The following is a 15,173-nucleotide window of genomic DNA, read 5'->3' as shown; positions in this document are numbered from 1 at the left end:
CGAGGCACCGACGGCCACAGCAGAGCTTGGCGAACCACCAGGCGGAAGTAAGGACATTCCAAAAACAGGTAGACGTAGTCGTGAACCACCTCTCAAATCTTGGCTTCACCCTCTATGCGACCAAAACGGTATACATGCCTGTCCACGGCATAGGCCTAAACCGAAGACAGTACCAGGAGTGGAACCAAGTCACGGTCTACGGCATGGCTGTGAAACCCGCAGCCTCCATCCGCTACCTCGGGGTTATCTTCCAATGCGACGGACGGTGGAATAAACACCTGCAACAAGTCTGCCTCAGTGCCCGACGGGCCCTCAAACGCATCAAGGCCATCCGTCGCGAGAAATGGGGCCAACACAGGGAAACTCTGATTCCGATCATACAAAACCTGGTGCGCTCCCGCCTCCTCTTCGGCGCCCCTGCCCTCCACGACCTCCCCAAGACGGCTGTGTAAAAAATGGCACGGGTGGAGTGCCACGCGCTCCGCCTGGGGCTAGGCCTATCACAGGGTGTACCTCAAGCCCAAGTGTACAATGAAGCCGGCCTCCTACCACTGTGGCACCGCCTAAAGAGGGACGCATGCACCTATCTCTTCAGCTCCGCGAGAGTACCAAACTTCACCGACGAGGAGATGTATAAGATCTGGAACTCAGCCTCCACCCCCGTACCCATCCATGGCCTTCCCGTCTCAGTGAGGGAACTCTGCAAGACGGCCAAAATACAACCTGGCGAGCGCCGTCGAATAGCCCAATGCCAAGTAGACCCTTTCCCCCCGTGGGACCTTACTCCCCCTGATGTGGAGCTAGACCTCCCAGGACTTAGCCGCCGAGACGACCCCCACATGCTAGCAGCATGTGCAAGGGAGATGATTACTCTGAAGTACCCCGATGATTTTCTGGCATACACGGACGGATCAGTGCTAAGCGACGGCCGCACAGGAACAGGCATCTACCTGCAGGACACTATGGAAACCTTCTCTTTGAAGCTCCCCCCAACCACCATCCTCACGGCCGAGCTCATTGCCATCCGTGAGGTAATACGGAAAATCATCGCCCTACCTCATCCGCCGACGCAAGCAACGGTGTTCTCGGACTCAAAATCCAGTCTGGCAGCCATCCAAAATGGAAGCTGCACGTCACGGCCCGACATCCTTAAAGACGTCCTGAGCCTCTTAACCGAGGCCGACAGACTGGGCGTCCTCCTCCGATTCCAATGGATCCCCTCGCATGTGGGCCTCCACAGAAATGAGATGGTAGACAATGCTGCCAAGCTATATGCTTCATCACCTGAAGACGGCGTCATTCCACTCCAGCCCTCAGCAAATGACATCTTCCGGAAGACTGACCTTGCTGCCTGGGACGTTTGGAAGCTGGAATACCACTCTACCGCTGCTGCCCGAGGATGGCCCCTCAAGACCTGTCAAGAACCGACCCCGCCCACCTACTCCTCCCTGCCTCCGCACACAGTAGCGACAATTAGCAGGATACGGGTAAATCACTGGCGCACCAAATATACTGCTTCACGCTGCACGTGTGGCGCGGAAATCTCCTTCCAGCACTGCCTTCTCACGTGCCCCGTGTTGGAAGCCCACTTCCGGCCACTACGCACAACCCTCGGCAACCACACCACGGCTCTCGACCGCCTCACGGCAGACGACTCACCCAGTGCTGACCTCCTTGCCCTCGCGGCCATACTTCTCCCCAGTTCCAGTTGGAGGACTGATATATAAGAACCCACCCACACCCACTCACGCATCTGCGTAAATACAACTCGGGTATACACCCACACACATGAGTGTTACACGCAAATTTCACTCCCCGATAACAACACGCATTTTCATCAAGCCACTCAAAAAACTAAAAGCCAGTCCCTAAATCAGCTAGCTCCGTTGGGACTAAATGCAAAACACATACATACTGTACGTGTCACGGCCAGTCTGGTTTAGACCAGCGGCGCGTCGCTAATGGTCCCTTATTTCTTTCTGTCACCGTTATTTCTTTCATTTTAGGGGATCCTTCTTAGTGACCATCATCCCACAATTGTGAGCTAGTTATAACTACAGACTTAATGTCTGGTCAGTACTTCAGCCATTTCTACATCTTTTGAGTATTCTTTATTTCCTTCAAGCAGTTTCACTATTTCATGTTTGTCTTTTAATTTATGTTTAGGTTGATCTTTGCATTTTGCTATTATATCTTATTCATATTTTCTTTTTTCCTCTTTGCGTATGTCTGCACATTCATTTCTAAGTTTGTATGTTTGCCATTTAGTCACTTTTTTTCTCTTTTCCATCTTTTCCAAACTTTGTCTCTTCTATCTTTAACATCGCTACACTTTTTATTATACCAGCACTTTATATACCCTCTTTTCTGTTTCTGCTTAGGCACATGTATATATGTTCCCTCCTTATATATTTCTTAAATATTCCATTTCTCTTCCATCTTTGTTCCATCATTTGCAAATTTTTCCCAACAGGCATTTTGAAAAAAAATCTAAGTTTTACAAACTCAGTTTTGTTGTACATTTCTTCCTTCTCTGTTTACGTCCCTTCTCACAACATTTTATTCCTTAGCTCGATCTCTGTTAGTATGTCACTCTTTCCAATTGGTGTTTTATAGTTTATTTCTTCCACAATGTCAGGTTCAGAAAGAGAGAGAGGGGGGGAGGTGAGGAAAGGAAAAAGGCGAGGCAGGTCAACTGATTTAGTTCACTGATATGACATGTAATTAGGTAAAGAAAGTGGAAGAAAAGCAGTAAATTTTGTAAGTGATATTGGATATTAACAGATAACACGAAGAAAGTCAGGATGTGATCGACTTTTTACTTTATTCTAGTTATTTTTTATTTCTCTTCCGTTTATAGTTATTAAAATTAATATAAAAATTATATATAATTTACTTTAGCAGTTCTACTTATCATAAGTGACAGTTTGGAAGAATAGATATGTAATCCCTAAGTCATCTGTTATGACGTCGTGCGCCCTGATTGGGTATTGTGTTGGCAAACATGGCTCTGCATGGAAATGGGATGTAAAGTGAAAATTTAAGAACATATAGTCTCTGTTGCAGTTATAGTTTAAAAATGCAATCAGTAGATCCGCAAAATGGAAAGAATTTTTGGAAGAAAAACAACAAGTCTGTGCCTGGAAGGTAAGTTATGGAATACGGACTTTGGGAAGTTGTGATAATTGGAAGAACAATTATTAAGTCTTGCTACAGGTTATTGAAGTTCTCAGTAATATTATCAGTATTACTAATATACATAGTATTTTATTATCCATTTTTAGTACTTGTGAGTAATAAGACGTCTATGAAAGCTGGCCAGTTAAAGTAAAGAGCAATTACAAATGCCGTTTTCAAAATCTCATGTCCAGATTTTTTTTTATTTCAATGTTGGTGAATCTCAAAATTCCTTAGGCAGTTAAATTATGTAGTCCCAATTATGCCATTGGTCTTGGTATTTCGGTTGCTAAGTTATATTATTTTTGTTGAATAGATGATTGATATATTATTTGTAACTGTACAGAGAATCTCAGAATGACATATTTATTTACTTACTTGGAGATGTCTAGAAAACCTCTTCACAGCCACGGTGATCCGCCACTGTTACCATTCCTGGCGTCCAATTCCTTTAAGGCCACTTGGTCTGGTATGGTGTTTGTTGACCGGCATTCAGCAGTGTAGCCTGGTACAGGTGGTTCATCAGGTACTGATGATGGAACTTGTCCAGTTCAGCCTTGAGTGTGTCTACTGTACAGTTGGTAATATCTATTATATTCCTAGGGAGGGTAAGATTTTTGGACCCTCATGGATTAGGCTATTCACTAGCTGGGTTTTGATACTTTTAGGAGCTCTGGTTGGTATGGTTTTCTTGTTATTTTCCTCCCTGATCTTTCAATGCTTTAAGGCTGCAGGGAATGGGGTGCTGAATTAAGCACCTTTCCTTCAATCACCTCCCGCAAATAGATGGCACAGTACTGGTCTCTTTTTCGTTATTGAGAGAGCCCAAACTTTTTTAGACATTCCCAGTAGTTTAGATCCTGCGTTCCTCTGATTTGCCTGGTGTAAGACCATTGGACAGCCTTCAGCTGCTGAATTTCTCCCCATTTGTGAGGGGACCACAGCTGGCTACAGTAGTCTAAGAGTGGGTGTATCATGGTGTTCCAAAGGATCAACATTATTTTAGGTTCCCTGGTAGAGAAGGTTCTGAGTACCCAACCTGTCATCCCTTTTGCTCTTCTCACTGTTTTGTCTATGTGGTTATGAAAGGTGCAGTCTTCTCCCAGATGTACCTCTAGGCATTTGGCAGTCTGTAGTGTGCTGATTTCATGGCCTCCTTCTGTGAGTAGTTTTGTGTTAGCTTTTATTTCTTGATGTTGGCCATGTCACAGTATTTCAAACTTTTCATCATTGAAGACCCTATTATTTCTTGAGGCCCAGGCATAGACAGTATCTAGATCTCTCTGGAGGTTAATACATCTTCAGTACTCATGATTGGTAAGCTCAAACTGGTGTCATCAGCAAATGAGGAGAGGCTAGAGCCATTCACTCCCTCATTTATGTCATATAGATCAGAAATAGGAGTGGGCCCAATACAGAGCCTTGAAGTACACCACTGATCACTTGTGCTTTCTGCGATTTGGTCCCTCCTACTGAGACTGTCTGTAGGCATCCTGTGAGAAATGCATGAATCCACACACCCAATTTCCCTGCGATGCCGAGGTCCTTGAGTTTGTGTAATAGTATGCCATGTTTCACCTTATTTGTCTTGTTACTCATTTGTTAACTAGGTGTACACAGAGATAGGTATACTTAAATTGGGAAAGATTTGGTAAAAATTATGAAGATATGATTGTGTTTCATCCTTCAAATATACAAGACAATATTTTTTCTCAAATATATCAAACTTAGAGTTTCTGGTAAATTTTTAGAAGTGCACATCCATGTGATATAGCATTAGCCTAATGATTAGGAAGTCAAATATTAATTTTGTTAATTATAATATATAAATGTAGTATACATTTTTCTTGGCAGAAATCAGTAACAGAAAAAGTTGCTAAAAGTGATACACTAACAAACGGAGCCACGGTGGCTGTTTGGGATGCCATCTTTATATTGATAGATGCAGAGGTCAAAGAAATGAAAATATTATAAATTCATCTATTCTAACCTAACCTGCCTAATCTAACCTGTAATTAGTATGGTGTACATGTAATTCTATAGGAAATCAGGGTTGTTATTACCATTGACCTATAAATCTATCAAAATTAGGGGTGTGCTGGTTAATCAGCATTGGCAAGAATCGGCACTTTTTTGGTGAATCTGCTTTTTTTTTTTAAGAAAGAGATTCAGTATCGGCATCAGCAATATTTTGCCAATGCCGATGCCAATTCAGTAATTCACCTATTATTCATTGTTGTGGTGATTGTATAGGGCCATGCAGCATATGTGCTACATGAGATACCACTACCAAATACCGGTAATCATTGCTTTATTTTATTTTCACATAACATCACAACCATAGGGAATGAAGTGGCTAGGAATATGCTGTGGTGGTGGTAAACCTACACTGACATCTAGTGCCATAACACACATTTCGAAAATATTATGCAGAGGTGATAGAATCTGCAGACATGAGGACATACGACCAGATAAACTTTTAAAGTAGTAGCATAAGTCGAGTAAATGTTGAAGCAAATTATATTAATTTTTATTCTTATATATATATATATATATAACAAAAGTTTCTATAACAAATTAAGCAAGAATAATATGGGAGTAAATCATCTGGGTGTCCATGGACTCAGTTGATTTTACGTGCTTAAGATCTTCATCTGTTCTGACACTACAAAGCAAAATTGATCAATTTTGCTTCTTCCAACTGCAACTATGTGACTCGGATTCCTTGAGTTGGTGGAGAGACAACCACAAATCATATCCTGAACTTGGAACAGTTGACAACAAAATGCTGTGCTCTTTACCATCTTCAATGGAGAGTGAACGCCTCTTCAGATTAGTGGTAATGTCTACACTGCACACCATAACTGATTGACTCCAGAAACAGGAGAAATTGATGCTGTTGAACTTCGGTTTGCAAATATTTAACTTTGACTATTAACCCATGAAATGTGGCAATACTTAGGTGAGTCAGCATGTCAAAAAAAAAAATCATTGATTTTTTTGTTTTCTTTCTTTTAATGCCCAGACACAGCTTTTGGAAAAATAGAATTATTCTTTTGTCATTTCCTGCATTCTATGGGTCAAATATTAGATAGTAGAGACTGAGGTTTAGGTTTTACTGTTAAGTTAGAATTAAGAAATTGATTAATAAATTTTACACTGCACATGTGTTTTACCAAAACCATGCTTTGAATTATTTGTTACTTGAAGTTAGTAGTTGTATCAAAATCTATGAAATAGGTAATTTTTAACCTCTTTTCCAACCAATAGAAAATAATACAATCATACATTGATAATCATAAAGTGGTCAATCAATAAGCATTTCATTAAGTTCATTCAATTATTAGCATCCAGCAGCTCAACAACTGGTGTGTATAAATCTACATAGATTATAAAGCAAGTAAAAATCATAGTTTAATTATCTGATATTAAAAACTGATATAGTGCAATTATATAAAGTGGAATTGGCATTGGCAACTAAGTGAATAGGAATTGGCATCAGTAAAAGAAATGGAATTGGCACACCCCAAATCAAAACAAAGATGGTGTTTTAAGTATTTGCCACGGCTCTATTCATTTGTGTATTACTGTTAGCAATTCTTTCTTTTATTGATTTTTGCCAAGAAAAAATGTATTATGTTATACTATAATTTACAAGATTATTGTTTAATTTTCTAATATATAGCATAGGTGTGCATTTCTGAAATGATACTGATTTTCCTTTCCTCTCTAGTACACAGCTTAAAGAAAATTTGGTATTTGTTCAGATTGGCATCTTGGAGGTCATGTCTGTAAACACCATTTCCTCTCTCACCCCTGCCATGCTAAAAATGGGAAAATAAAGTTAATTTGTGATTCTTGAGATATTACAACCAGAGGATTCTGAAGGATTATGAAAAGATCTAGAGGCAGTGAACAAGTGGTTAAGTGAAAACAACATGGTGTTCAACAACAAGAAGTTTGAACTAAAAAGATATGGGCCAGATGAAGATCTTAAAGAATGCCGGTACACAGTGGGTGTAGAGTAAAAACAATGGATTTATTTTCAGAAGTGCACCTAAGCAATATCGTTGTATATAAAAAGTAATAGTTTGTAGAAATAATAAAAATCTTCAAATGTTGCATGGCATCAGAACTGGAAACCAACCAGTCAGAAGAAGACATGATGTCATGACAAAAGACCAGCCAATCAGAAGAAGAGATATAATGTCATGACTAAAGACCAGCCAGTCAGAAGAAGAGGTGACATGATGTCATGACTAAAGACCAGCCAGTCAGAAGAAGGGGTGACATGATGTCACGTCAGAGAACCAGCCAATCAGAAGAAAAGGCTACAACAGGGAAGAAATGTCAGACAGGTGAACAGAATGTTAATTCATGGAATGATGAGCAGCGAGCCGCTAAAGGTGGCTATGGCTGAAGGCTGCTAAAGGTGAAGCCAAGTATCCCTGCTGAAAGTGGGATGGGCACAACCTGGGGCTCGTATAAATGGAAAATTAAATATTAATTTTGTCAATTAAAATGCATCAACATAATATTTGTTTTTCTTGGTAGAGTTCAATAACAAAAAATCTTACTAAAAGCAAATACACTACTAAACAGAACTGTAATGATAGGTTCAAGACACCATGTTGTCTGTCCAGTCCCAGCCATCAATATCCCTAACAACAACAACAACCCTGATGACCTCTAGCATTACAGGTACTGCACTATCCAATGCAGCTTTGGTTAAGATAGGGTCAACCAATTTACCATACTTTAATTTTTTCGACTTCCATATCAATCAAAATGAAGATGCCGTCTCATGCACGCATTATGACTCCATTGGGTAATGTTTTGCTTTTAGCAACTTTTTCTGTTATTGATTTCTGCCAAGAAAAATGTATATTACGTTGATGTATTATAATTTAAAAAATTAATATTTAATTTTCTCTTGCTATATCATTTGGTGTGCACTTAAAAAAAATGACCAAACAGAGGAAACACTGAGGGACCTGGGGATGTAGATGAGTGATGACACGGGGTTCAACCCACACATAACCCACACCACTAATGCTGCTCATAAAATGAGTGGGTGGATTCTCCAGACCTTTAAGACCAGGAAGCCTTAACTTTGGTCACCTTTGTGGAAGACCCTAGTAGTGTCAAAGCTGGAGTATGTATGCCAACTATGGACTTCACACAAAGTCAAGGAGGTACAATAATATGAATAGGTCCAGTGGATGTACATGAAGTTGGGGACTCCCTGAATATCTAGGAGAGGCTAAAAATCCTAACTATTCACTGCAGTGATGTAGGTGTTATATAGTGATTTATGTCAGGAAAGCCCTGGAGGGTACAGCACCAAACCCATCACAAAATATAGGAGATGGTATCAAAGGGACAACCCCAGGTTTGGTAGCATCTCTGAAAGAAGGTCCATAAGCAGCTGCTCCCAGTGACTGAACATGATACAGACAGAAAACTTCACCTGTGCTTGCCCCAGACTCTTTAACTGTCTCCCAAGAGAAATAAGGGACCTAACGGTCAGCACAGAGGCTTTCAATAGGAGACTAGACAAATTCCTGGCCAACATCCCAGATGAGCTTCCAATCCCACATGACCCAACCTCACGAGGAGCAGCAGTGAACTAGATCACAGACCAGCTCAAATACATGAGGCTGTTGGTTGATATATATAGTTATTTTTGGTATATCTAAGTGGGTTGGAGAATTTGTCACATATTAATTACTTTACATCTTATGAATGTATATATTTTGTTGGATGCTATGTTGATTTAGAGAGGTGGAAGTGAATTATGTGATTACTTTATGACTTGGTATGTGGGATCTGTTTAATGCATTATTTGTACAGTCACTATCTGAGTTATGACATACGAGAGTTACGACCACCCATACTAACGACCATGTCTAGCAGATGCCTATTATAAGTTTACTGTATATGTCTGGCAGCACAGCACATAAGATAGTTGTAGCAGCCCGGCAGAGATGGAAAAGTTGCTATACACGTGGTTGGAAGATAATAGGCAAAGAAATGTGAAAGTGATTTGCAAACAGTGCAAAGTAAGGCTACAAGTTAATTTCGCATGTTGAAAGAATGTGCAGGTGAAGAATACGCTTCACATGAATTCATAGCATAAAAAACATTCTGTATATTGAAATAGCATCAACATTTCTATAGCTATTTCACTTTTTGCTACAAAGTTGTGTTTACAGAGATATTTGGCAACTCCTCCCACCAGCATACCCCACAAAGATAGTAGACAGGGCACCAGTACTCTTGAAAAGGTCAAAGTAAGGTAACGTTGCTCCTGGTGCTCTCACCATATGCAACAGTTTTGATTCCTCTCCCTGTATTGTTGCTGTGGTCATGTGAAAATTAACGAGAAACAATAAAGTGAAGTGGCAGAATATAAAGAGGGACCGTGAGTGCCTGAAATAGAAACAAGAAGAAGGAAAAAGAAAGAGGGGAAAATAAGCACAGCTGCACTCAACTCTTTGCAACCATCCACTAGCCACGCCCACCTTACACTTCCTCCACCCACACCACACCACTCGCCCTCATCTCACACCTTGTCAGCAAGGAAGAGGAAATTGGAGATTTACTATACATTGCAACCATCAAACAAATGGTCGCAAAAAATTTAAATCCACTGTCCTGTAAAGTTTGTTTTTGTTCTTTCTGTTCTATTATATTCAGTTGTTCTATATAGATTTTTTTCATTTTTGTTTCATTTGAAAGAAAACATTATGCTCTTTATTTTCTACAATAAAAAATAAAAAAATTGAATTTTTGTATTTTTATCTATGAAACCTGAATTTTGCAGCATTTTTGAATTATTCAGAGAAACTAATAAAAAATCAGAGGTATTAGTTTGATAAAATGTATTCAATAGGTTTTGTTTCCCAGACTCTAAGCTTTCATTTCATACCAAGCTGAATGATGTGGAAGGATTTTCCATCAGGTAATTAGAGATTCACTAGAGCTCACTATATCTTCATTAAATATTTGCTATGTCTTGTGTACATGGGAGGAACACAATACCCTGAGGAATTATACACTAATATAAGGGGTAATTATACTCAAGTTCATTAAGTACATATTTGAACATTTAATTTCACCTACTCCATAAAGCAATGTGACACTCCCTTAAAGAGAAACATGATACTCCTAGATATCAGAGAGAAAAAGAGGAGAAAGAGATCACTTAAGAAATTCTGAAAAAGAGTCAAGAGGAAGGACAAAATATGAAGAAATTGAGGAAACAGAATAGGAAAATACTCAAAAGAAAAACAATATAGGCCACTAAAAGTAAAACTTAGGTCTCAAATGATAGCAGAGGAAGTACTATTCAGAACAACAAAACTAGCAAATAATGAAGATTACAAAAATGTATGGATAAAAAAATAAATAAGTGAAGAAAAATAGAAAAAAAAGAACTTTGAAGCAAATGAAAAAAATTAAAAGAGAACTGAGACTGAAAAGAATGATTATTATTATTATTATTTTTTTTTTTTAGAGAGAGTGGTGGATCTGAGGCTGAGAAAATGGCATATCAAGAAAAAGGTTACACAGTAGACAGAAAAGGATGAGAACGAAAAAAATTAAAGATAGCTTATACCAACATAGACGGAATTATTTCAAGACTGAATGAATTAAATGACTATCTGGCATTAGAAAAACCAGACATAATGGGAATTGTAGAAACAAAATTAAAAAGTCCTCTACCACCAAATACTGTGGGACAAGGTCTATACAACTGTTGGACAAAGAATAGAAAGGAAAAACAGGGTGGGGGAGTATTATTTTTGACTAGGAAAGACTTAAATGTGACAAAGATAACAGAAGGAAAAAACAATGTAGAATCAATTATGATAAAAGTTGAAAGCAATTACATGAAAAGTAGAAAATTTGTAGTGTATGTGCCCCCAAAACACAGTCCTGGACAGAAAGTGATCATTCCAAACTGTTGGAAGATACAAAATATGAACTAATATACTGAAAGAGGAAATATAGTAATTATGGATGATTTTAATTCAAAAGAAATATGTTTGGAAGAAATGACAGTGAAGGGTGGAGAAGACCTCTGGGGAAACATACTTCTTGATGTGACCATTGAATACACTATGACCCAGTGGATAAAGGAAAATACCAGATACAGAAAAAATGAGGAACCATCGAGACAGGATTTAATACTTACAACAGAACCTGAAATTGTGGACAGAATTGATTACACATCTCCAATAGGAAAGAGTGACCATGTACTAATAGAATTTGAACTAAAAGAGCAAATGGACTTAAGAAGAAATGAGAAACATAGAGAAGGAAGACTAATGTACAACAAAACGAATTTTGAGACTCAAAAAATTCTTTCGTAACACAAACTGGGATAAATTCCTAAATAAAGAAATAAATATGGAAGAGAAATGGAATATACTAAAAGAAATTTATAATGAGGGAGTGAACAAATATGTACCACAACAAAAGCAAGAAAGAGTATACATAAAAAGCTGGTACAACAAAAAATGTAGTGAGGCTAAGGATAAAAGAGACAAAGCTTGGAAAAGATGGAAAAAAAGAAACAAAACAAAAAACAAGTTAATGGCAAACATAAAAACAAAAATTATTATGTAAAATACACAGAAATGAAAAGAGAAACTATGAAAGATATAATAGAAAAATGCAAGGAACAACCTAAACTATTGTACATGTATGTGAATGGTAAACTTAAAAATAAAGAAGAAATGGAAAAGCTGTGCAAGGGAAATTATGAATATACAGAAGTAGAAATGGCTGAAATTATGAACAATCATTTCAAATCCGTATTCACAATTGAGAGTTCACAGAACTATGAGGGAATAGAGAGAGATCCCCCCCAATGAAGGAAAAAACTGTAACAGAAGGAAATCAGAGATCAAATAAAAAAAAAACCTTGATGTTAGAAAATCACATGGTCAGGATGGAATTGCAAATTGGGTACTGAAAGAATGCATAGAGGAGTTGACAGACAAAGTAAAAAAAGTGAACTTGGACAAACATATCAATAAAATAGTCCGAGAAATCATCAACCTATTAAGGTAAATGAAAATAACATTTGACTACTTAGATGTGGAAATGATTAAAAAAAATATTAGTTACACTAATAAGACCAAAAGTGGAGTATGCAGCAACACTATGGACACCTAGTACTAAAAAGAATATAAAGAAATTAGAAAGAATACAGGGTGGAGGGGAGTGAAATATATAGGAAATGGAATGAGTGGGAGTGGTTTCTATGCCTTTTTCTTTTTGGCTACCCCCATGCAAGGGGAAAAAGCCTTTGGTATATGTATGTATATGCCGAAAGAATACAAAGAGTAATGACAAAGTTGGCACCAACTCTCTCCAAATTAATATAGGAACAAAGATTGTCCAAATTGGAATTACCAACTCTGGAACAAAGAAGAGAAAGAGATCTGACTATTTATAGAATCATGAAAGGAGTGGAAATCCTAGATAGGAATGATTTATTAAAATGGGACAATGGAAAAACAAGAGGACATGAAAAAAAACTAAAAGGATAACTATAGAAGAGATTTGACAAAAAAAAAATAGCTTCCCACATAGAGTACTGGATACCTGGAATAAATTAGATAAAGAAAAGTGTGTGCAAACACTATTCAAGATTTTAAGAAAAAACTTAATGCTGAAAGATACAAATACAGGTCACCACGAGCATAGTTCCCTTCCTGTATAATACAACTAGGTAAAAACACATTTGACTCTTATCTTGTGTGACACCAAGAAAGATTATTTTACCTTCCATATGTCTTCCTAAAGCAGGAACCACCAATTTAATTCTTAAACAATGACCATGAACACTATTGCTTCCCCCTGTGTACCAGATTGGTTTGATATTCCCCATAAGAGGCATTTTAAAATGCTAAAATTTGAAGTGAATGGGAATGGATGCTAAGAGGAGACTGTATGAAGGAGTGATTGTGCCAACAGCACTGTATGGGACAGAAACATGGAACATAAGAGAGGAAGAGAGAAGGAGTTTGAATGTGTTTGAGATGAGGTGTCTGAGAAGTATGATGGGGGTTACTAGGCTAGATAGAGTGAGAAATGAGGAGGTGAGGAGGAGAACGGGGGTGGAAAGGGAGTTGGGAGATAGGGTTGATGAAAGAATATTAGGATGGTTTGGACACATGGAAAGAATGAGTGAAGAAAGACTAGTAAAAGAGGTATGGAAGGCAGATGTGGAGGGAGTGAACATGAGGGGATGTCCTAGGATGAGGTGGATGGATGGGGTGAAGGGGGCTTTGGGGAAGAGGGGAATGTCTGTTGAGGAAGGACGGGAGAGGACAGAAGACGGGTGAATGGAGAATGGTTGTATATGGATGATGTGATGCATGAGGTGGAATGGGTGGGGGGTGAGGTAGTATGTGTGAGCAAAATTTGACGTAGCCCGAAGGGATTTCTCCCTGTCTTCTCCTTTTATGCATGGGGGGATGGAGAGGGGGGGTCGCCAATTTAATGAAGCGGCCTTGCTGTGGATGTGCTGTGTCTTGCGACACTGCTTCTGACCCAGGGCAGTGGACAAGGTGCAGGGATGACCCATCATCCAGGAGGTGCTAAGATAAGAGGGGTGTGGAGTGTATTCAGGGATGGAATGGGTGGGAATGATTTTATGCCTTTTCCTTTTTGGCTACCTCCCTTGTAAGGGGGTATATGTATGTATGTATGTATGTAAAATTTGAAGTGTCAGATGTTGCATTGTCCCTATTTTAAATCTGCCAGTGTGATTGATATATCTTGTACCTAGAAATGAATTGGGACTACATAAATTATTGTTTTGATTTCATGTCAATTGTGGAGTATTTTATATTAAGAGCAGGTTCTTCTATCTTTAATTTGGTCTGACATTTCTTATTTCCTTTTCAGTATCCGTGCTGTGTATGGAGCTATGCATCCACCTATCATTCACTCTCCAAGGTTAGTGTTTACTGTTTTTAGTTATGATACATGAATTGTACTAACAGAATTATTTTTTATGATTGTCCAGTATGTAAACTCTAGTGGCATAGCAGTATATGACAACCTTAAGGTTGTTGTTAACTCCCTGAACAGAAATGATAACCTGACATCACAAATCTCAGGTTATACTTTCAAGTTTCAACTCTTGCTCCCTCTTTCAGTTGAAATTGGGAAGTTATTAGGATGGGGCCTGCCTGGAACTCCTTCCCCTTAACCGCTACTTGTAGTATGTTCTCAGAATCAGGGAGTCTAGTGATTGCTTGAGAAATAGCATGAGTCTATTTTCCTTTACATCCAAATATTGTAGTGCTGTAGAATGGAAGCCCACCCTCAGAAATCATCAGTAACATTGCTCACTCCAAAGAACCATGAAAAAAATACTTCTATTGAGGGGGGAGGGGAAACATATATCACAGATCAGACAGTAAGAATCATCAAGAAATTGAACCTACTAAAACCAGTCACAAGCATGGGTTTTGGACAACAGAAGGAAACTAATTACTGTCTACAAACAGATCATAATTAAGAGAAGCAACTATGCTTTCACAGCATGGTTCCCAACATTCAGGAATACATAGACACTTCACAAATTGTACAGAAGAATGTATTGAGAACAATAATAGGATGTGCCAGTATCACACAAATAGAACACCTGCACACAGAAGCCAAAATATTCCCCCATAGGATAATGCATTAAATGTTAGTACACGATCTGTGTTTTGAGCCCACAATGCAGCTCACCCATCTTTATGCATCACATTCAGCTGGTCTCATATAATAAATGATGGGTGCAATTCTGTGCTAGAGCTATCAACCCCAGCAAGAAAAAGAAAAAACAACATCTTGCTGCTCAAGAATATGCAATGACTTGCAACTTGTACCATGCAATACATCCACAGAAAAATATATTCACACCCAGATCATAGAGCAAGCTCTTCAAGACCAACTACCAAACTCTTAACACCAAATCCCTCCTG

General features: G+C 38.7%; 2 protein-coding genes across 2 annotated transcripts in view; both read left to right on the top strand.

The window, feature by feature from the left end:
• Positions 1 to 455: 455 nt before the first annotated feature.
• Positions 456 to 1,727, top strand: LOC143019797 (uncharacterized). The gene has a single exon (XM_076175781.1). It carries the CDS (start codon positions 456 to 458, stop codon positions 1,725 to 1,727), a length of 1,272 nt encoding a protein of 423 aa, XP_076031896.1.
• Positions 1,728 to 2,955: 1,228 nt separating this feature from the next.
• Positions 2,956 to 15,173, top strand: part of Tbc1d22 (TBC1 domain family member 22) — a 52,533-nt gene continuing 40,315 nt past the window's right edge. Inside the window, exons 1-2 of the mRNA XM_076176018.1 lie at positions 2,956 to 3,147; positions 14,104 to 14,154. Of these exons, the coding sequence (XP_076032133.1) occupies positions 3,080 to 3,147; positions 14,104 to 14,154 (119 nt within the window). The 5' untranslated portion in view covers positions 2,956 to 3,079. The remainder of the gene's footprint in view (positions 3,148 to 14,103; positions 14,155 to 15,173) is intronic.

The sequence above is a fragment of the Oratosquilla oratoria genome, chromosome 38 (genome assembly GCF_046742065.1).
Source record: "Oratosquilla oratoria isolate Oo_2021 chromosome 38, ASM4674206v1, whole genome shotgun sequence".
Taxonomy (NCBI): domain Eukaryota; kingdom Metazoa; phylum Arthropoda; class Malacostraca; order Stomatopoda; family Squillidae; genus Oratosquilla; species Oratosquilla oratoria.
The sequence above is the reverse complement of the archived record's forward strand: the minus strand, read 5'-3'. Positions and strand labels throughout refer to the sequence as shown.